At 38.2% G+C, this 23,190-nt stretch overlaps 1 protein-coding gene across 1 annotated transcript; it reads right to left on the bottom strand.

The window, feature by feature from the left end:
* Nucleotides 1-17,098: 17,098 nt before the first annotated feature.
* On the bottom strand, nucleotides 17,099-22,660 carry LOC119807427 (hyaluronidase PH-20-like). The gene is made up of 3 exons (XM_038319426.1): nucleotides 21,704-22,660; nucleotides 21,181-21,270; nucleotides 17,099-17,593 (listed from the first exon to the last, which is right to left on the bottom strand). The coding sequence occupies exons 1-3, from the start codon at nucleotides 22,658-22,660 to the stop codon at nucleotides 17,099-17,101; spliced, it is 1,542 nt and encodes a 513-aa protein (XP_038175354.1).
* Nucleotides 22,661-23,190: the final 530 nt, after the last annotated feature.

Here is a 23,190-nt window from a genome sequence, read left to right as displayed (position 1 = left end):
AACAAGAAGACTGTACCTACAAGTGACCTCATAGCTTAGATTTCACAGCAAATTCTAAGATCCTGGAAGCAGATGACATCACAAAGCAGAGAGATACTCCCAAGATACTTTATTTCCACCTCTTTCCCCCTACATTCAATTCTTCCCATCCTTATGGAAGAAATATTTTTAAATAAAAATTTCATATTTTTTCACTTTTGCTGCAAACCTGACAGATAATTACCCATCTGAATCTTCTCAGCTTTCCACGTGTTCTTCCACTGTGGGCTCTCTTTCAGACATGTGACTTTCCTATTAACTTTATTTTTTTCCTAAGTCAAGCATGAAATTGATAAAACTGCATCAGTTTCCAAAACTCAAATCCTACTAATTTATCAATTTGATAGTAATTTTAACTACTATGGAAAAATGTGAACTAGTTTTTGGACCTTTGAAGGTGAACATATGATAGATGTATCATAGAATAACAAAAATCATAAATAAAAACTAGATGGCATAGAACAACATCCCTCTAGATTTCTTTCTCGTGAGCTATCTTCATGCCTTGGGAAAACTCTCTGAAAGCTCAAGGGCTATTCCTTGATCAGAGGCAGTGGGAGCATATTATTTTTTATTAAATACAGACATGATCATGATAGTAGATTTTTAATTCAATGTTGCAATTAAAACCATGTGATTTGTAGTGTGAAGCGGCGGGGCTGTGTCCTGCCACCCGGCCGCCGGCTAGCTTTACACCCGAAATAATTACACGGAAACTGTATTCTTTTAAACGCTGCCTGGCCCATTATCTGTAGCCTCTTATTGGTTGATTCTTACATCTTCCTTTAACCCATATTTAGTAATCTGGGTAGCACCACGAGGTGTGGCTTACCAGGAGAGATCTTAACCTGCGTCCATCTCGGAGAGGAGCAGCATGGAGACTCCCTATGGAGACTGACTGAAGAGTCTCTCCAACTCTACTTCCTTGTTCCCACAATTCTGTTCTGTCTACTCCACCTACCTAATTTTTTGTCTCTTAAAGGGCCAAGGCAGTTTTCTTTATTAATTAACCAATGAAAGAAACATAGACAGATAACTCTCCTCCATCATTTCCCCTTTTTCTGTTTAAACAAAAAAGAAAGGCTTCAACTTTAACATAGCAAAATTACATATAACAAAACAGTTATCAAGCAAGTATTACAGTTACAATATTTAAATCTATTTTATCTTTTATCATAACTAAGGAAATCTATAACTATCTATTTATTCTTCAACTCCATCAAAGACTCCAGAAGGATACAATATTACCTAAGTAAACAAGTCATTTGTAACTTTCAAACTTTAGAAGTGACAGAGACAACTCGCTGCCTAGACAGTCACCCAAAGTTCCTCTGTACCATTGGGGCATCCATCTTCAGCCTTCAGGCCCATAGTGTCCAGCAGACTTTTTCATGAAGCAGGAAATTCCAAAGACAGTTCAGTCACTTTCTGCTGTGTCCTGCAGAACATCTCGCAGACTCTTTCATGAATCAGGAACCCCGAAAGACCATCTCACCTTTAGGCAAGTTCAGCAGTCCTCTCTCTGCGGGTTCTTTGTGTCCAGTTTATGGAACAGTCCAGCCAAGAGCAGTTTCTTGCCCAAATGGCTAACAAACTCCATAAGTAGCCTCTTCGATGCCCATCTTCCTCTCGAAGTAGATTGGTGCTGCCAGGAGCAGACGTGTCTCATTGTCATGAAAAACCCTAAGTTATTAAAACATTAAATGCCATATTCTGCAGTCTTTGAAAGATATGAAGAATGTCTATCTAACTGAAATATATCTCTACATATCTAGAAAATCTAATAACATGACTACAAGCTTAACTATTATCAATGATTATCCATTAACAACCTATATTTCCTAATTATACATTACAGTTTTTAAAATGAACTACAATCACAATAGCTTAATCAAGATCAGAAATACATATACATATAACAAAATTGACCTTAAAATCTATACCAATGCAAATTCATATCTATATCATCTCCCCCTTTAAATGTAAAAGAACATTTATAAACAATATTTGGGAAAATGGGCGCAGTTTTTTCTCTCCAAACTGCTTCCTGCTGAATGGGGGCGCTGTTATTTAGGTCTTTTATGGTATAACCTGTCTGCTAGGTTCCTCTCAGTTGGCAGTTGAGTGAAGTAATTTTTTGAAGATGTTCACAGCAACCTTTCAGGAGGGTGTGGTCTATCATACCATATTGGGATAGAAGCAATCCACAGAGTCTCGTCCTCTGTGAAAACAAAAGAAGAAACTCTTTTCCAAAGCATCATGTTCTTAGATCCAAATCCTGAAGTCATACAGTTAAGATGTCCATTCTGGTCTAGCCTGGCAGCCCATATAATGAAATGTCTCTCTGTATTTAGCTCCTTTACAGTCAAAAATTTCAAAGAAAACACAATAAAATACATAATCCAGACTCTCTGTGAATTTTCCATTTTTACGTGGCTTATTTTTACTCTATCACTTACTTTATTCTGTCTCTTTAAAGGCTTTACTTTTTTTTTAAAGGCATTAACTTTATTTTCTATATTTTTTCTTCTCTTTCGCTCTCAAGCCTACGTACATTTATCCAACATTGTGACCCATTTAAAGGCCTTCTATGTCTGAATCTTTCCTATTGTGACTCTGTAATTTTTTTACTATCCAGGAGCACTTCTTAAAAGGTTAAGCACTTCTTAAAAACTTAAGTTGCGCCACTTAGAGGTAATAGGGTACCGCCTGTTTCCAGCCAAGTCTAAACCTTAACTGCACTGTTATCATGGTAATTACGATAGTTCCTGCCTGAGCTCAGTACAGTTCAGCATGGCGGAGCAGAGCCAAAGCCGCTCCTGCCTCAGTCATTTGGTGCCCCTGAGCCGCACACAGTTACAGGCACACAGCAGTCCTGTTCTGGATGTTGGCTCCACCTCTCTCCAATTTCAAAATGGAGGATGTACCATTTTCTGCTAGCTCTGGGGCCTCCAGGTAGGAGCCACACTCAGCACTTTAACTCTGAGACTGAGTGTGCGGCACAGAAACTCTTTTCATCCAAGTTGCGCAGCCTGGAAACATCGGCAGAAATCCGCCATGTTCTCCCGCTCGCCTAAGCCTGATTCCGCCATCTGCCCAGGTGCAGGCGGGGAGCAGTGAGCCATTGGCATGGTCTCAGAGCACTTTCTTTCCGATCCCAAGCAGGCACACAAACATCTAGTCCATAAAAGCCACTGAAATGCTTTAAAGCCAGAGTTCGCACTGGCAGCACAGCACCAGGAAGCCGCGTTTTAAAATGACTCAGCTTTTTCTCTGCCGCTATTGCCGAAAAAGGAAATCTCTCTACGGCATGTCCAGGCAAACAGCAAAAAGCTGTGTTAAACTCTTTCTCTCCTTTATTTAAAGCCCTCTCAGGTTTTTAAGTGGATTTAGTCACCACATTGGAGCGCCAATCTGTAGTGTGAAGCGGCGGGGCTGCGTCCAGCCACCCGGCCGCCGGCTAGCTTTACACCGGAAATAATTACACGGAAACTGTATTCTTTTAAACACTGCCTGGCCCATTATCTGTAGCCTCTTATTGGCTAATTCTCACATCTTTCTTTAACCCATATTTAGTAATCTGGGTAGCACCACGAGGTGTGGCTTACCAGGAGAGATCTTAACCTGCGTCCATCTCGGAGAGGAGCAGCATGGAGACTCCCTATGGAGACTGACTGAAGAGTCTCTCCAACTCTACTTCCTTGTTCCCACAATTCTGTTCTGTCTACTCCACCTACCTAATTTTTTGTCTCTTAAAGGGCCAAGGCAGTTTTCTTTATTAATTAACCAATGAAAGAAACATAGACAGATAACTCTCCTCCATCAGTGATTGGCTTCATAGGACTACCCCAACTTCTTGATAAAATTCTTAAGTACTTGTAACATTGGTAGACCAAAAATCTGGACTGTACCAGACCAGGGAGATAGCTCAATTTCCCCAGTTTTCTTCTGTCAATCTGTCACTTGTCAGTTTACTTCACAGAAACAGAACTTGTTTCTTTTTTTACATTTAGTACAAAGAAAGCACTTAATTAATCTACATTGCTTCTGATTGTTTTTACCAGCAATATTTTCCTTGTCCCCACTCTCCTCTATATGTAAGACAGTAGCATGCATGAAAAGCAAATTTTACTTTAGAATGTTTTAAATTGAGCTATCTATGGTGAGCCAAAGAAATTGTTTTTATGGGAACACAACACTTCAAGGAAGTCATGCCACAAAAGAACAGATCAGGTCATGATGCTTGCTTAGCCCAAGTGATGGTTCTCAGGAAACAAACTGTGTGATCCTGAGAGGAACCTGAGTGATGAAATCTTCATGAACCAGGATTCTATCAACATAGCCAAATAACTCAATTTCTGTGTGCATTGCTCCCATTTGGCTACCTCTAAGCATCTATGAGAGAGAGCCTGCTAAGAAAGCACCGCATTCAAAGATAGAATTTAACTGCCTTCTTTCAACTCAACTGAAATAAATTTATATCTGGTAAAATGCAACTGATATCAAAAATTTGTATTCTTTTTAAATACATTATTGGAATAAATTACAACTTAATAAATAACACTTAAACAAAAACAAAGTAGTACAGATGTAAAATCCATGTATTTTACAGTGTTAGATCGTTACATATTAAACTAGCCAAACAACCTGTGAGGTGTTTAATAATTGACTTTCAACTTTATAAGATCTGGAACCATTTAGGAGACAAACCACTGAAAATGATTGTGATTGAATATATTCTGTCCCACAATAGTACAGTTCCTTCAAGACCCAGATGGATTTGCATGTTTTCTTTCTGCCCTATCAGAATATTCACTATATGTATGGCCACTGGGAAAGAATCCTAGAAGTTTAATTTATTTATTCATTTCTTTCTTTTCTTTTCTTTTCTTTTCTTTTTTCTTTCTTTTTTATTGGTGGGTGGGGAGAGGAGTGGGGTATTCAAGACAGGACTTTTTAGTGTAGCCCTAGCCATCCTGGAATTCTCTCTATAGACCAGACTGGCCTTTAACTGAGAGATCCTCCTGCCTCTGCCTACCAAATGCGGGATTAGATTAGAAGCATGTGCTAACACTACCACATAGCATTAATTTCTAATGTAGTTGGAACAATCTAACTATGCCTTTAAGGAGATCTAATTACAAAAAGATATTTTTACCACCTAGGGCAGTAGTTATCATCCTTCTTAATTCTGAGACCCCTTAATCCAGTTCCTCATATTGTGGTGATCCCCAACTGTATTTCATTACTACTTCATACCTATAATTTTAATTCTATTAGAAATCATAATATAAATATCCAATATGTGACCCCAAAGGGGTTGTGACCCCCAGATCGAGAACCACTGACCTGGAGGCATAGCTGCTATAAATAGTTATTTCCTGGCTTACCTCATGTACAACTCACCAGCTAACCCCCCGGGGTGTACCTAGCTGTAAAAGGGTAGATTTATATGATGGCAGACCAATTTGTATGCCTATACACCTACTGTAAGTCTTCTTCCCCAAAAGTTTTCGACTCCAAAATCATTCAAGGAAAGAGTGTTGTAGTGATCCTCTTACCTCAGCATTCTGAGGGCTTGTATTGCAAGAGTCAGGTTTTATACCCAGTCTCTCAAAGACAACTTTTCAGTGCCATGCTTTCAGAGTGGAGTCCCTACAGTGAGAGAGAGGAGGGGAGACGGGGGGAGCACTGAAACAAATGTTGTTTCAGGATCTACGGTCTGTGATCATTTATCTGTGTGGACTATCTATAGCCAAAATTCCAAAATTTGTAATTTTAAGTAGAAGAATATCGATTTTGATGCTTTAGGGTCCAACTGAGAAAAGAATCCAGACTGAGGATACTTTCTGGGGAGGATAGAATAGTGAAATCAATGATAAGAACACCAGGGAAAATAGTGACCACCTATGAATGTTAAATCTTAGACAATACTTTTTTTACAGCCGGAAAATATAAAATCTTTGAAAGAAAATCTTTGTTGGAGGTTCCAGTAGCCAGGTGTTAGGGATACCATTGAAATCTCATATTCCAGGAGTCCTAAGATTTAAAGATACATAGGTATCAAAATAATAATAGTCAATACATAAGTGAATAGCCAAAATTTAGAGATGAATTATAATTTGCAAGATATTTGCTTATGATCTATGTGCATCACATTGGTTGAAATCAGAGAGTAAAGATATCATTTAAATTATGTATCATTTCAGTCTGTGAACCTCATATCACTTAAGAAAGGTAGTTATTGAAGGGGTGGATATATTAAAAGCAATTTTTGGTTGCTGGTTTTCATTATAGCCCCAGTATAAGATATTGTTATTCTGTACACATAAAATGATTCAGAAGCATGAGCAGGCTCCCAAATTTGATTTACTGCCTTTACACTGTGGGTGTTTCTATATTAGCAAAGTTCTATGACTCCTAGAAATGTCCAGGAACCTTTGGCTTGGGAAAAAACAAAAATTAGCTTGGCCAACAATTCACTTGATTAAATCAATTCATTTACTACAGGATAGGTACCCCTATGGCCTTAACTGGTGATCAGAGAATCTCAGTGTGAAAGGGAATGGGTGCCTGAAGACCTTAGCTCAGAGGGCAAAGCACTTTTTCCATGCAAGTGTGAGGACCTGGTTTCCAGTCCCTGAATACATGAAAAGACAGACATGCTAGCGTATACTGGCAATCCCAGTACTGGGTCTAAGTTCTGGATGGAGACAGGAGAAGACCAAAAATTTGTAAGCCAGTTAAACTTGGTGTAAAGAGCAACAAACAAATGTCCTTGTCTATAACACTGTGAAAAGCAGGGCAGTGACACCCCAGGCTGTTCTCTGATTTCTATGCACAGGAAGAAAGACACACACACACACACACACACACACACACACACACACACACACACACACTATACTTAAAGCCAGAAGATCGGTATGCTGTAGGTCACTAGGAGATTAACTCCTCGGTAATTCTTGTCGTTTTGGAAGGTATAATCTCCACCAAGCCTTTAGATAGCTATTTACAAGCAAATAACTTTGCAACAAAGCTTGTCTGGAGCTCACATCAGTCCTCCTAACTCTGCCTCTTAAGTGCTAGGATTAAAGGCATGGCTCACCACATCTGGCCTGTATATCCATTTTTGATGTCCTATTTCTTGCCATCCCCAAATCAAGATGAGACTGTGGACTCCAGTGAACAGATCTCTGGGTTTAGCTGAGAGTTTTTGTCTACTCTCCTATAACCTCATCTTATCCTCTGTAAAATGTTCTCCGGTGGCCTACTTCCACCTCTTTTAACAGTCAGACAGCCTTTGAGGGTCAAAAACTAAAGTCCATACAAAATTGGGGCATTCTGGGGAGATCAAATAGCCTTATTGCTTCCAAATAACAGTGTGTACACTGTTTTACTCGAGTTCTCTACAGCAACTGAACAGATAGAATGAATACATACATTGCCAATGGGATCTATTCAATTGGTTTACATAACATGAGCTATGTGGTTCAACCATGGTTGTGTACACTCTAAGAAAACTGGAAATCTTTAAAAGTCAAGATTCTAGAACTATAATCCTGTATATTCAAAGATGTTGCCCCCAAGTATTCAGGCCTGAATTCCTAAGGGAGCTGCTTCTAACCAAACCATGATTTCCATCCAAATAACACAAAAGAACCCAAAGTCATGTGAGACACTTGAAGTGCATAATGTTTTTTTCTTTTGAGGGATTATGAGTCATTCAGAATGAGAAATTGTGACTATTATATTTCATAGATTCCAGAAAATTTGTGCTTTAATTGTTTTCTTATATTATGTACCTTACAATGGATAGTTTTTCATGGTTCAGTTGTGAGTATTTGTTGCTGGTATTTCCCATGGTGTTTAAAATTATAGTGCCTCTTAAATTGGTGGCAATGAGAGTCATAGATATTTAGTTGGTATGAGTTGCAAGTAAATGAGCTGCTTTATTTATTTTTTAACAAAATTATCTTTAATCTTTAAAAAATGGTAAGCAAACATGAGCTTTGGTCATAAGGAAGACTTATCCAAGAACACCTAAGTGTAGCTATGCCTCTCCTCTGGACTACAGAGAGAATGAAAACTTAGCAGTTCTCGTGGAGTCTCCACATTAACTAAGGTGTTTTGGTGATAGACATTTAGACTAAAATAACTGTAAGTACAGGATTCCCTACATTCTCTGCTCAATGTGGTCACAACAGAGATTACATTTTATTAGATTAGATCATATCATTATTCTATTGCCATAATAATCAGAAAACGCTCTCAAAAAAGGAAAGGAAAAGAAAAGGAAAGCTTACTACTACACAATAGCATTTTGTTTTCCAGCTGTAGGGAAAGCTTTCTTTTGGTAGGAGGTAAAGCCAGAAATGTGCTGACTAAACAGAAATGTGATAGTGATCCCTGTAGGAGCAGACTGAACTGTGAAAGATAGATGCCTTAGTTAGCTACCTCTAAAACTTGTTGGGGGCCCAGAGGTCCTTGTACTCACAGAGAAGCACTAAGAGAGCCAGTAATGTTAATCATGCAAGGGTGTCTCCCCAGTGGAGGAAATAAAATCAAATACCTGCATTCCACCCAGAAGGCTGAGAGTGGATACTATTAAATACCTGGTGACCTTTTTTTTCATCTGTGGAGGCAAACGCCACCCACTTTTTTCCTATACAGATATTCCAGACTCTTCCCTCCATTACCCATCCTTAGGGGAGATGTCACAAGTGTTTTATAACCTGCTGATCTCTTTGCTATTGGCAAAAGATCATATTAGATTCTAGGCCTCATAGCTCTAAAACCCAGCCTCATGGCCATATGTACTTTGTACAAGAGTGTCTCTATAGTCACACCTTGAGCTTTACTGTGCACCTGGAATTGGACTGACTCGACTGCTTGTTGCCTGGAAACCTTTTCCCAAATTACTGTGCTTTCACTGCACTGACAACAAACTGCCTAATACTAGACTCCGCAGAGTATGATTCTGATTGATGAAGTCAATCTGCGCCCAGTTTTGATTCTCATCTCTTCTCGAGGCTTTCTTTCCTGCCTGACACCTGCAAGGACCCCTTCAAAAACTGTAAATTCTGATCTGAACCAATTATCTACATAAGAAATAATAAGACTTGCAAATCAATTAGTGGAAGACCATGAAGGAGGCATTCACGGTTCCAAATCCCTTGCTTTTTGACTGCATCCATGTTCAGCAGAAAGCCTGACATCAACACAGAAGGAACAATTTCCTTGTAGTTTGAAAGTGAAAGCTTTTAAAAGAATTTATTTTGATAAAGTAGAAACCTTAATTATTTGTCTTCTTTTACGAACTCCATTTCAAATCATAAGTCTGAGTTTTTATTTTCTTTTAATAGTCCAGACTTTTCAGCAAAATTTATTTGACCTTGGAAAAGACATTTGACCTCAAGCATTTCCATTTTTCTTCCTGGCAATTATTCAAAGAGAAATAAAGGTGAAAACAAGAAGCAATTTATGTTGCTTTCCAAAAACCGTGACAGAAATCCAAAATCAAATCTTGTAAGGGTGTAATTAAAGAATTATTTAAATGTACCTAAAAGATAATTCTACATTGCCAGAAAAACATGTCAGAGAAATATTTCATTATAGAATTCAAATACTGTATAAATAAGTGATATATATGTGACAGAAGTAGACCTTTTTTCAGCTTTTTCTGCATTTGCCTAATGTTATTATACTTAAACCTTTAACAACTGGATGGATGTCCAAGTTGAAAATAGAGCATTGTGTGTAAGCACAAGGCCTGGTGCTTGATTTTCCCCATCAAACACACACACACACACACACACACACACACACACACACACACACACAGAGGGAGAGTGTAAATAAATGGTATGCCAATAAAAACAGTGTTGTTTAAAACAGAAAATGACACTGAAGAGTAGCATCGCTGTTACTGAAGGAAGCTAATTAAATTGTAGACTCAGAGAGATGCTTTACTCTTTATCTGAAGGAAATAAATTCTAGGAAGACCATAATTCTAAACATGAGATGTAAAACAGCAAAGCTAATGAAGCTAACTGTGGTGCCATCTAGAACACATGAGCGACTGGTACAAGCAAAGATTTTTAAGTAGGACAACACACACAAACACTACAGAGGAAAAAAAAGAAAACCTCATCAATAAAGCTATCTTGAAATTATGGACTTCTGGGAGAGGGTAAGAGTATGTACTTACCTTATTATATATGAATTCCTTTGTTCAATCACTAGAAGAACCAAAAATTAAAAAATAAAAAGGGAAGAATGGAGAAGTTAAGAGAGCATCTCGTCTGTTCTTCACACATGCCAAGAGAAAAACAAGCTTCCAGACTCAGGGAAAATTCTTGATGAATATGGATTGGACCAGCACTGACTGCTGCAGGTATTCTTTAACTGGTTCTACAAGGCTCTAGATGAACTAGGAGTTGCTTGTTATGTAAATCAACATACATATATTAAATATTACACAGTTTTAAAATGAACAAGCTATTACCAAAACAATGTAAGTGAAATCTCACAAAAATTATGCTGAGAGGAGAAAGCACGCCCAAAACAGTACATTATAATTTTATATAAACACAATGGCAGAGCGGTAAAACACATGTAGGAAGATAGAGTCAAATAATAACGACTTTAATGAGATCCTAGATCCTCATCAAAACTCGGTGTGAAAATGCTTTGAACTGTGGATGTGTGACTGATATACTTTGTCAATGAGAAGGCTAGACATCCATAATAGCAAAAATCATCATCACTGATTGTGATCCAGCGGTGCTACACGGTGTGATGGTATAAATTAGTCATTAAATTGCAGGTGAATTATTTACCTAGCTAGCATAACTACAAACATTTTAGGTTGCAGAGGTCATCTAGTATTATGTGTAGTAGTTATTTTTCTCATAACCATCAAAAAGCACCTGACCAAATCTTAATGATTGATTTACCTTGGCTTACAGTTACAGGGAAGTTTACTAGGATGGGGAAGGCATATGAGAAAGCCGGATACCCTGCAACCGTATCAGGAAGCAGAAACTAATGAATGCTGGTGGTCTGACATCTCCCCACCCCGTGTATGTGTGTGTGTGTGTGTGTGTGTGTGTGTGTGTGTGTGTGTGTGTGTGTGTGTGTTGTGAGACTGAGTTTTGTAATAGATCTGACTAGCCTGATACTCATTAGGTAGCTAATGTTGGCCTCAGCATTATTGGAATCTCCCTATCCCAGCCCCTGAGTGCTCACTTTACAGCACTTGCCCACACTACTTTGCTGACCATCGAACATTTGATCATAAAGATATCCATGAGCTCTGAGCCACCATTGCTCCAGCACATCTTGCAGGCAGGTCGGGTTGTAGGTCATAGATTCTGTGGCTGGGTTGGTGTCTTAGTCCTGCCACTGTGAGCCTAGCCTGGTTTCAGAAGATGGCTGACTAGGCTCCATAGCCTTCATTACTAGGAATCCTCACTAGGGTCAACCTCATAGGTTCCAGAAAGCTTCTACTGCAATAAGCTTCCATATAATTCACTAACAGCCCACCTGTTCCAGCCATTTCTGCTAGTCCTTTCTTCCCACTCTGACCTGATCCCTCCTGTTCCCATCCCCAAAGGCCCCCAGCCTACCCTCAAATCTGCAGAAGCTTCTTAATCAGGAGTTTGTGATGATGCCAAAGGGGCTGTGATCCCAGATCTCAGCCTTGGTGTCAACCAGGTTGTGTTCCTGAGTCAGTCAAAGTGGACCTGGTGGGACCCCAGCAGCTGAGTTGGGAAGCTGGCTCTGGCTTTGGTTGCTTCAATGCACTGGAGTCTTGCTACTCCACTGTTGGGGCAGCTCCAGTCTGCACCTGCACTTCCTCCCTTCTTCCTTTTCATTAAACTTGTTTCAGCAGAAACTAAACCTGAGCAGTTGACTGAGTGGCAACTTTCACACTTGAGTGGGTTTGTCCTGTTTTTTTTTTTTTTTAAACTTCCATGAGAAGTAATAGAATGTAATTTGTTCCAGTCATGAAAATGCTTCGTAGCTCAGATATCTAATAGACTGGTGTAGTGGCAAGCGGCGGGACTGCGTCCGGCCACCCAGCCACCGGCTAGCTTTACACCCGAAATAATTACACGGAAACTGTATTCTTTTAAAACACTGCCTGGCCCATAGTTTCAGCCTCTTATTGGCTAATACTCATATCTTGCTTTAACCCATATTTAGTAATTTATATAGCACCACGAGGAGTGTCTTTTTAAAGTCTCATTTTCCCATGGAATATCTGAGTGCTTGTGTTTCCATGCAGTTCCTATCTGTGATCGTAACCCTGAGGGCAGTGACACCAAATAAGCCTTTTATGTCATTAGATTATGAGGGCAGAATCTTCATGACTGGCCTTAGTAGTTTTATAAAGTAGTCTTAGAGAATTGTCTTTTCTCCATGTGGGGACGCAGGCAGATGTTTACATGAGCAGAAATTGGACCCAGAGACTAAATCTACTGTTCCACTGACCTTGGATTTTCCAATCTCCAGAAATATGGAAATTTCCTTTATATTTAAATGGTACCCAGTGATAGTATTTCGCTATAGTACTTAAAACAGACTAAGAAATTGCGACATACTATTTGTCAGAAAGTTAAGAAGGGGAAGAAACATAAGAACTTAAACCATTAGTCAACAATCAATGCATTTTTTTGTGGAATGGATCCTCAGGATTTCAAATGTGGCATGGATTCAGCATTTCAGATATCTGTTCTCTGATGTGCAGGGCATGAATTTTCATAGTAGCCAATATGAAAAGGACTAAATGATCAGTGCTGAAAGGACATAAAATAGAAGAGAAATCTTGCTTTTCCTAGTGGCATGAGAGGAACCTGAAGGACAATATGCCATGTGCAGTCAACCTGATACATAAATGTACATACTGCGTGATCTCCCTTATCAATGATACCTGAAATAAAATCTATTGACACCAGGAGGGGAAAGATGGTTGCCGAGGGCTGAGGCTCAGTGGTAGAGGAAAAAGAAAAGATATTGGCCAAAGGCACGAAGTTTCAGTCGTGGAAAATGAGTAAAAATTAGGAAACCTAATCATGACAGTATGAGTATAACAAATTCTGTATTACACCATATACTTGAAATTTATGAGCAAGATAGATCTTAAGTCTTCTTACCACACACACACACACACACACACACACACACACAAAGGCATGCACACACACACATACACACCCAAATACAAAGGCACGCACACACACATACACAGGCATGCACACACACATACACACATACACACATTCACATATACACACACATACATATACACACGCCACATGCCACACACACATACACACATACACATGGTATCAATCAGTCCTGCCTGCAAAATGTGCTGGGACAATGGTGGCCCATAACTTTTGGAAGTGGCCAACCAATGTCTGACTTTACTTTGAGGCCCACTCTACAAGAGGGAATTCATGCCTGCTGGTGGCCATGTCAGTGGAGCAGCATGTGGCAACTGAAGTTCAAGGTGTCAGCCCACCCATAGAAAACTCTCTGATGGGTGAATCTTGGAAAGACAAGGCCCCAAGACCATAGATTCCAGAATATTTTCTGTTACTGAAGTGCCTTTGCATGTTTGCCACTGCCATCTGTCTTTGGTGTCTGTCATGGTGTAAATGGGTATGGGGATATTCCCACTGCCTGGAATGCAGTGTATTTAACTCATGAATACATTCTGATCTACTGGGCATTTTTGCCTATGGATTGTTATGACGATGATTTCTTCCTAAATTGTACTGTTTAATTGATAATAATGTCACTTTAAATAGAGTTTGGGAGACTAGACGGATAAACAAGGAAGTGTCACACAGCTAGAACACATGAGTTCTATTGAGAAGCCATATAGACTGTGGCTTAGGTTAATGATTTAGAAAAACAACTGAGTCCCAGTAGCCAAGCTAGCTTAAATTTTTTTAATGCTAGTGTTGGGAGGTGTTTTCACAGGTTTTAGAGTACAGCATAACAGAAACAAAGCTTTGAAAATAACAAGTAAGACTAAGATGTTTTTGTTAAATAGCTTTGAGATGGAAAAACCCAAGAAGACAATCTAAAGATTTAGAAAGATATACAGTTAAGTAAGAAACTCTTTAAGGTCGGGAAACAAGAATAAAGCAGTCTAATTACCATTAGCTGATGTACCTTTCTTGCTAGATTTGATTAATGACCAAAAGAGATGATTAATTCCTTATACCCATTTCTGCCCTCAATCTTCTGATATAAAAAAATTGATGAATTGAGTATGTACCCTAAAGATTTAGAGTAGACCTGACTGATTCTTTTAATATATAAAAGTTTAGGTTTGCGATTCCTTTAAGATTCCTTATAAAATTACCTTTCAAGATAAGTAATAAAGTGATTGGTTCTTTTTTTGTAAGTGCAATATGCAACCTACCAACAAAAGAGCTGGCTGAGAAAAAAAATATTCATGGCTTGCTCACATTCTGTTAATCTGTAACAAGTTGCTTAGATGTAAATGTGTATTGGTTCTTGGGAGAGTTTGTTTTAAGCATGATGAAAGGGAGATGAAAAACATGTTTTTATCTGTATTCATTAAAATCATTCACTTGAAAAATAGAGTGTAACCGCACTGCAATTCCAATATTGCTTGAAAAATTTGCTGGGGTATATAAGCTGTGCAAAAGAAGTACACAACAGAAGAATACAGAAGAATAAAGAAGGAAACTATCAAGAGAGTGAGTATCTTTTCCCTTAACCACCTTAGTTAATATATATATATTATATAACATATATAATATATATATATATATATATATATATATATTGCATGGAATCTATGGATTCCTTTGAGTCCTGTGCTGCTGAAACCAGACTCTCCAGGCAGCGGTATATGCCCTACACTGCCAGGCTGACCAAAAGAAGAGGCTGGCTAGCCCAGAAACCCAGGGTAGAACCAAAAATGACTGATCTTTTAAAAAAAAAAAGGAAAGCAATAAAATTATTCCTAATGAGATTCTGGTATATGATAGATAGGTACCTTGCCCAATTATCATCAGAGAGGCTTCCCAGCAACAGATGGGAACAGATGCAGAGACCCACAGCCAGACATTACTCAGAGAGAGTCACATTGGAGGCTTCCATCAGGCCCCTCCCCTCGGAGATAAAAGGAACTCCGTGGAAGAGGGGGAGGGGAGACTGTAGAAGTCAGAGGGCTTGGAGGACACCAGGAGAACATGGCCCATGGAATCACATGGGTTCACATAGACTAAAGTGACAAATACAGGGCCTGCAAGGGTTCACACCAGGTTCTTTCTGTCTTTGTTAGGGCTCTTGGCTTGGGATTCCTAGCAGTGGGACCAGGTGTATCTCTGACTTTTTTGCTTACTCTTGCAACTATTTTCTTCCTATTGGGTTGCCTTGAACAGCCTCCATATGAGGGCTTTTTGCCTTGTGTTATTGTAACTTGTTTTGCTCTGTTTGACTGCTGTCTCTTGGAGGCCTGCTCTTTTCTGGAAAATAACCAGAAGGGGTGTGGACATGAGAGAAATGGGAGGTAACGGGGAGCTAGGAGTAGTGGAGGGAAGAGGAACTGTGGATGTGATGCATTTTAGGAGAGAATCTATTTTCAATTTTGTAGAAAAGATCATGAACATAGTAAGTTGGATCATTTCTATTGCTTCTGCAACTCCATCCTACTTCACATTCTGATAAATCAGTTCATATATCCTGTCCATTCTCAGTCTTTATCAAATCCCTTCATTTCAGTAACTAATTGATAAAGACATAGTTTGAAAACAGAATCACAACTTCAAGTCATGCAAACTGACCGTGACTAATCCCAAATTCAAAATCTTGTGCTAAGTCCCCATTAGCGTTTATTCACTCAGTATTCAATGGGTTATATAGATACAGCTGCAACAAGTAGTTCATACCCCGTCTTTGGGGTGCTTATATTATAGGACAGTGCTGGGAGTAAAAATACTATGTCATGTATGTTGTGCGTGAGTCATGGGAATGGAACACACCTAAATAATATGTCATGTATGCTGTGTGTAAGTCAGGGGGAATGGAACACACCTAAAAAACTGGCAGTATCTTCCTTTTAAAGTCCCAAATTCTCAGTGTGGGTCACAAAAGTTACATTATTAGTTAGTCATTTGCTTTTCACCACACTTAACAATGTCTCCTCTTTCTGAAGCTGTTTCTTTCTGATCCAGTAACTATTAACCTTCTAAAATACTTTAACATCATCTTTTTCAGGGACCTCAGACACTGTTTGGTTCTACCCTGGGTTTCTGGGCTAGCCAGCCTCTTCTGTTGGTCATCCAGGCAGTGTAGGGCTGGTGAGTCTGCCTCCAGGAGCACAGGACTCAAAGGGTTATTATTGCAGTCAGTAACTGGAATGCAATGTTTGGAAGGTAATTCACTATTATCATTCCAGAAGTTCTGAGTGATAACACTCTCTAAATACTTGAGAAAGCAGCTGAATGATTGATGAAATAAGTAATTCAGGTTTGCAAATTAAGCTTGACAGTCAGGAATGAGAAGAAAATTAGAGTACTCTATAAAAGTAAATTCTGAAAATACACTAAACTATATACAAAGGCAGAATTATCATTTTTAAAGTTGAGCTTTCTCCAAAACAGTTATAATTTTTTTTAACTTGAAGAGCCTAAAAACCATAGTTCTACAAATGAACAGACTAGCACATTGAGGCATTCCTTCTTAAACAGCAGTTTTCATCTTAATATTTTCTTGATCGTTTTTAAACAATGACAGACTACTAAAAAGACATTGCTTTATAGAAATTTTATTTTATTCAGTCTTCATTCTCTTTAAACCAAATCTAATCTCCAAATAAAACAGCCTTGCTTGCAATTAGTCTTTGGTAGAAAAAGAGATGCTTTTTCTGAAAGTCAAAAATAGAATCTTGATTATTAAAATAGAATTACTTTTGCAAACTAGAATCCCATTTCACATTTTCAAATTCCTCAAGACTGTTTTTTTTTAAAAAAAAAAAAAAAAAGACAAATGTTGTGGGTAGAGAGAATTAAGGAGCACCAACTAGCATCTTCCCCAGGAAAGCAAGACTCTCGTCTAGCAGATGGTGCAGTACATGTGAGAGTACTGTCAGAAGGAGAATGCCTTTGCCAAGTAGAAGGCGTGGTGCTAGGTTGGGCTCTACAGGAGCCTTTATACAAACGTTGTCACCTGTGCACACACTAACGCTTTCTACGGATTTTATGTCAGATCTCTCCGTACAGTTCATGTTGGTAAAACAGCTGCATTGAAAATGTTCATAAAAATACTCCAGGTCTCCAACTCTGGGGCTGCCATGGATTTCATACTTTCCACTTTTCATTAATTCAATATTAAAATGACTTGGGTTCAAGTGAAGATAGTAATCTGAACTTTCATCTTTCTTTGCGCACACGCCTTTTCCCCCACACAGTGTTTGGCTGCACATTTTGGCAGCTAGGGTGACGTTGATTATGTATGGGTTCAGGGTTGTCTTCATGTAATTATGAAGGAGCGGGCAACCTGGCTGTAAAAATAATAAGGCAGTCAGCATAACAAGGCACAAGTTCCTTTGTGAACAGATAGACTATAGTAAGTAACTCTTAAGGAAGAGACATCAAATTGAACAAGCAGTAGGAAATACTCTTTTTAACTTTAACAAGCAAGGTTATTCTAGCTAGTTTTGTCATCTGTAGGTTTATCAGGTCACTGAAGAATTGTTTAGTTGAGGCTTAACTTACCTTAGCCTTCATCTTCATTAATGAAGATAACTAGTTATCTTCATTAATTGATGAATTAATCAAGAGAATGGGGTGTTAGAGCTGCTAGACAATGGGTTTTAAGGCTAACTTGCGTGATAGGAGTACCACCTTCATTAATGACCATATCTGTCAACCTAAGATATCTCCAGCTTTCTAAATCTTAGTTTAATATGTGGCCCACATCATGAAAATTAGTTATCTTGGTTGTGCTTCTGCTTCATTCATTTTAAATTAGGAATGATTTTTTTTGATCCTTGCCTCATAGGCTTATTGTGAAAACAAATAATAAGCTATGTATGTGACCTACCATTTCCTCAATTAATGCTCAAAAAATCACAAAAAAAAGTAACAAGAATTCCATTTGTCAGATAAGTTTAAACATCATTAAATATGGTTCCAAACCTGATGGCACAAATGATACATATTCAACCGTGTATGACAGTCTTTAGACAAGCCATAGACTAGAGTGATAAGGAGCAGAAGTGATCCATCTTAACAGTACTAAAATGAAAACAGTGTTCTAAACCTTCGACAGTGGCCCTTAAAGCACACTGAAGGCAGTCCTGGTCTCTCATGATTAACAGTTCTACTGAATGAGCGGACTGTGGAAGCACACTGGTAAAACTGGCAGGAAATCTGGGTAGCTCTGACTTGAATCAACACTTAATATTTTCCTTGTGTTGAAACTCTTCATTGTTGAGTCAGTAATTGCCTGGCAAAAATATCTGCCCTACAGTCCCTAGAGACTGTGCGAGTTTACAGTAAAGAGAACGTAGGCATGATTGGAAAATGTTGGTTTACAAGGGAAGATTATCTTGAGTTGTCTAAGAGGGTTCCATATAATGAAACAAGATCTTGTAAGTATATTAACTTCTCCAACTTTGTTCATAGATAACATGAGGCTTTGAGATAGAAGTATAAAAACATGTATCTTTGCAGAAGAGTATGGTGACACACCCCAAGAGAATCCAAAGGGTCAGGGGTTCAAGGTTATATTCAGCTACATAGCAAATAAGTAGTCAACCAGCATATGATACATGGAACTCTGAAAACATACATACAAGTAACATAATATGGACTGAGTAGGTTATATTTAGAAGGAGATATGTTTATACACATAAATATGTAATAATTAATGGAAAGAGGTCATTAATTTGAAGAAGGGTAAGGAGGTATATTTTGGAGGATTTGGAGGGAGGACCGGGAATTATATAATTATAATATAAATAAATAATAAAAATAAATCACTACCACTAACTCTATAACAGAAGAAAAGATATAGGACCTTTTAAAAGCACAAAACTTCTAGAAGATAGAAATGATCCTCAATCAACAACAAGGAAGATGAAGACAAAAGTGGGGGGTAGGCAAAAATTAAGACTAGAGATATAAGGATAATTTGGTAAATATTGTATTTGCTTTTTAGGAAAAGATTTAAACCGACACTCTAAGAGATGCTGTATAATGACACCTACAGTGGCCAACGTCATATTATCAATCAATAAAAACTAAATGCAGATCTGGGAACAGATCGCACAATCATATCGCATGAGCATGTGAAGGGTTCTATCCATGCAGATACAACAGATGATACACAACCTGAGGCGTGCAGATGCACATGAACTGAAACAGCTGGCATATTTTGAGCTTCAGGTATTTGGGGGGTTTTAAAACAATTTATCTTATTGTGTCTTTGTATCCTTTAATTTTAATAATGACTGTGATTTACAACTGGCTCACAAATTTCCTCAATATTAAAGAGTCAAGTTTCATAATGTAGGACTGGCAGAGCTGGCTGCTTCACACCACCAGGTGGAAAAGGCAGAATGATAGGAAACGGCTTCCTTGACACTTTTTTTGTGGGAAGCTGTAGCAACTAAAAAAGAAAATACCTGATTATCGAGACAATGGAATAGGAACTGGCGAGGGAAATGACTTTGTTTGTAAAATGCTTTCTGTGTAAATCTAATTATCTGAATTTCATCTTTAAATCTACTTCAAAAAGTCAGGCACAGTGTTATTTGTGTTTAGGCCCCTCGCTGGTGGGGTAGAAACAAGAGAATCCTCAAGGGTTGCTGGCCAGTCTAGCTAAACTGCTGAATTCCAGATTCTGTGTAACTCTCTCTCTCTAAAGATAAAGTTAGAAAACAATTTTGGAAGATGAGATCCTGCCTCTGTTTCTAGACACACACACACACACACACACACACACACACACACACACACACACCACTATACTTGCATTTATCATTTTCTCAGTGAACCTGAGGAACTAGAACAAATGATCCATATCAACACTGATCACAAATGACACAAAATGAATGAGGGGTGATGATCACAGTCAAATGTTCATGAGTCGGGGGAAGAAGCAGAAATACATAGGAAAAGTGGACAATGTCAAGACAGTCCGTCAAAGGGAAAAGTGATACTGAAATCTATCCCCGAATGAATTATACTGCAGATCTTTGGGAGGAATGGTAAAGCCTGGACAGCTAAGATTAAGGTGACATTAAAAACAAATGTGACAGCTAAAAAGTGCCCCCCATCCTACTCATTGTTGATGCCTGACTGATTCCTCCTTTGAAGAAGGGTGAAGTTCTCAATTCTTTTATGTTTTTTAAGGAGATAGTATACATAAGTCATAAATGGACCCATCACTGAATTAATGCCCTTGAGAAATGTATTTATAATTCTGGAAGAGCAACAGCAAGAATTTGGAATATAACCTTGGAAGATTATAATTTTATGATAATTTTCTGAGACTCAAAGATTTTACCAAGTGACACACACCTGTTCCTAACTTGCATTTTCTGTGAGTTACTTTCTATTGATCAAACTAGAAATAACACAAAATAGACAGGGAGGGTCAGAAAACCTTGAAATACGTCTATTTTAAATGAAGTGTTTTGCTATTCTGTTTAAATGCTAATATTCACAGCATATGCAGCTACATGTTAACGATGTTTATATTCACACACACACACACACACACACACACACCAAATCTTTTATACAGAAGTATTGTGGAAATAGGAACTAATATTTGATATGGGAAATAAATAAATCATAGATACCTGTTGTCTGACACTAACCATCATATCAGAAAACTGAAATGGTAGTCCTAGTTCTGCTTACAAGCCACGGAGCCAGAGAATTGAGTTAATTCACTGAAAATCTGATTCCTCACTAGAAGAGAGGTACGGCATTTTCATAATGAAAGATGCAACACAATTGGATGCAGCAAATACGGAGCATCTGCTACTTGCCCAGCGTAGTACTAATTTCCATAACACCAAGTCTTCAAAAACATTAAGGATAGAATTATTTTCTATTTCGTACCAATTCAACTTACCGCACGTTGTGCTAAAGTCATAGCATCCCAAATTATAATCCCAGCGGGACCCAAAGCAACAATTTCACCGATTGTATTCACAAGGTCAACCTGACAAAGGTGATACAAGAAGTTAGCAGGGAGGGATAAATGGAAGCATACACAGGGCAACATCAACAGCTAAGCATGCTGACCTAACGATAACAGTCTATTTCTACACTATTTAAATCATTGACTATGGCACTTCTTTACTTTAAAAAAAAAAGCTATTGTTGTAATTACTTCCGCTGGAAATATCCATAAAATAAAAATAAAACAGTTAAATTTTTGTCTATATTTTATGATTCGCCATTGTTGCTAGCAGGTCATATGACTACAATAAGCACTAAAATTGTAGTAATTTTATCTCTTTTAGGGAACATAGAACTAACCCTGTGTCTATTCTGAAGTGATATATAAGGCTGAATTGCATGTCCTTTAAAAATAACATTGCTTTCCAGTAAAAACTATTTGGGAACACTAGGTCAAAGATGTTTTTATTTACCTCCCGAAGGTACTCAGTAATGTTATCAGTAAAAACAACACGTATGTAGACAAAAATCGGGACAGGATTTTTTTCACTCCGAACTTTGGACACTCGGATAGATTCCACTACTCGGTAGCGGACATAGAGTGCAGCTTGTCGATTAGACTTCAAGTCTTTCTTCAAATAGACAGATGGGTAAAGGCCGGTGCTTTCTTGCCACATCCAGTTAAGAGCATCATTTCTTTGCTTTTCCACAGGAGGGCACGTCCCATCATAATTTGCGTCTTGAAATTTATTGTTATAGCAATCAGGAAAGAGATAATAACCCCATAAGTGTTTTGGTCGAATTGATTTCCCTAGTTTTAAAGTCGCTTCCATGAAGTTCCTTCCTGCGGCTTCAAATTCATCTTTGGCTTTATTGGTGGCATCTGTGATACTAATTCCTGGATTATTTCTCTGGACCAAGTTAATAGACTTATTCCTGTAGATATCCTTGGGTTTCCAGTTTCTCAGCCAGGTGGGCCTCCATTCTTCCCAGTCAATGACAGCTAAGCCTAATCGGTCTGTTGGGATGTAATGCTGTATGTCAGTCATAGCCCTGATCAGATGATTTTTCAAGTTCCCTAACTGAGGTATCCCTCCATGATGTTCTGCTTGCTTTGAATCTATGTGAGGATAGAGGCCAAGTCGATCAACATAAAATAGTGTAACAGGCTGCCCTGTGGCAGTTTTCCGGGGACTTCCGATTAAAGGGAAGAGGCTCAGATCTATTGAGTGATTAAATTTTCCAATACAAGCTTCAGTTGGGACATTCCAGACCCAGATTAAAGTCTCATTTGGAATAAGTGGCCCTGCCCTATAATCCTTACCCAAGGAACATGGAATCAAAAGGAAGATTATTAACGCTGCCGGGAATATTCCCCCAGACTCAGCAAAGCACCCCCCAAAAAGGTATTTAAATTGTAATCCTCCCATTGCAGAGAGTAATTACTACGTAGACACTTATTTCTTCTTACACACTTAGGTCTGTCCAGTATTTGATATAAAAGGTGAGAAAAATATTGAAATGCAATGAGGTCACGCTGAGGGATAACACCCTGAGTATGATGACTGCTTTACGTTGAAGATTATTCTTCTTGGGTCAAACTTCAGAAATATTTTGCAAATCATCCAGAACTGAAAAAAAGACAAATATGGAATTCACTGTAGCCATAATGAGAGGTTTACCAAGTCCAATTTTATAGACAGAATTTAAATCAATATCAAAATATGGAAGACTTTATTTAAAGTTTTTAAATCAATAAAACTTTTCTCTCTTATGTTTGATAACAAATTCTGTAACCATCAGCATTTAGTTAATCTTTAAAAATCACTCCTAATCCCAAAAAGAATTGAATGTAACTATTTCTTCTTACATCATTCGCAGATATGTAAGATGCTATATCTATGAATACTTTAAAAAAATACCAGTTGGATGTATAGAAATTTGTATGTATTGGTTGTGA

Source organism: Arvicola amphibius, chromosome 2 (assembly GCF_903992535.2).
Source record: "Arvicola amphibius chromosome 2, mArvAmp1.2, whole genome shotgun sequence".
Taxonomy (NCBI): Eukaryota; Metazoa; Chordata; class Mammalia; order Rodentia; family Cricetidae; genus Arvicola; species Arvicola amphibius.
Note: the sequence above shows the minus strand (reverse complement) of the source record. Positions and strands in the feature narration are given on the sequence as shown.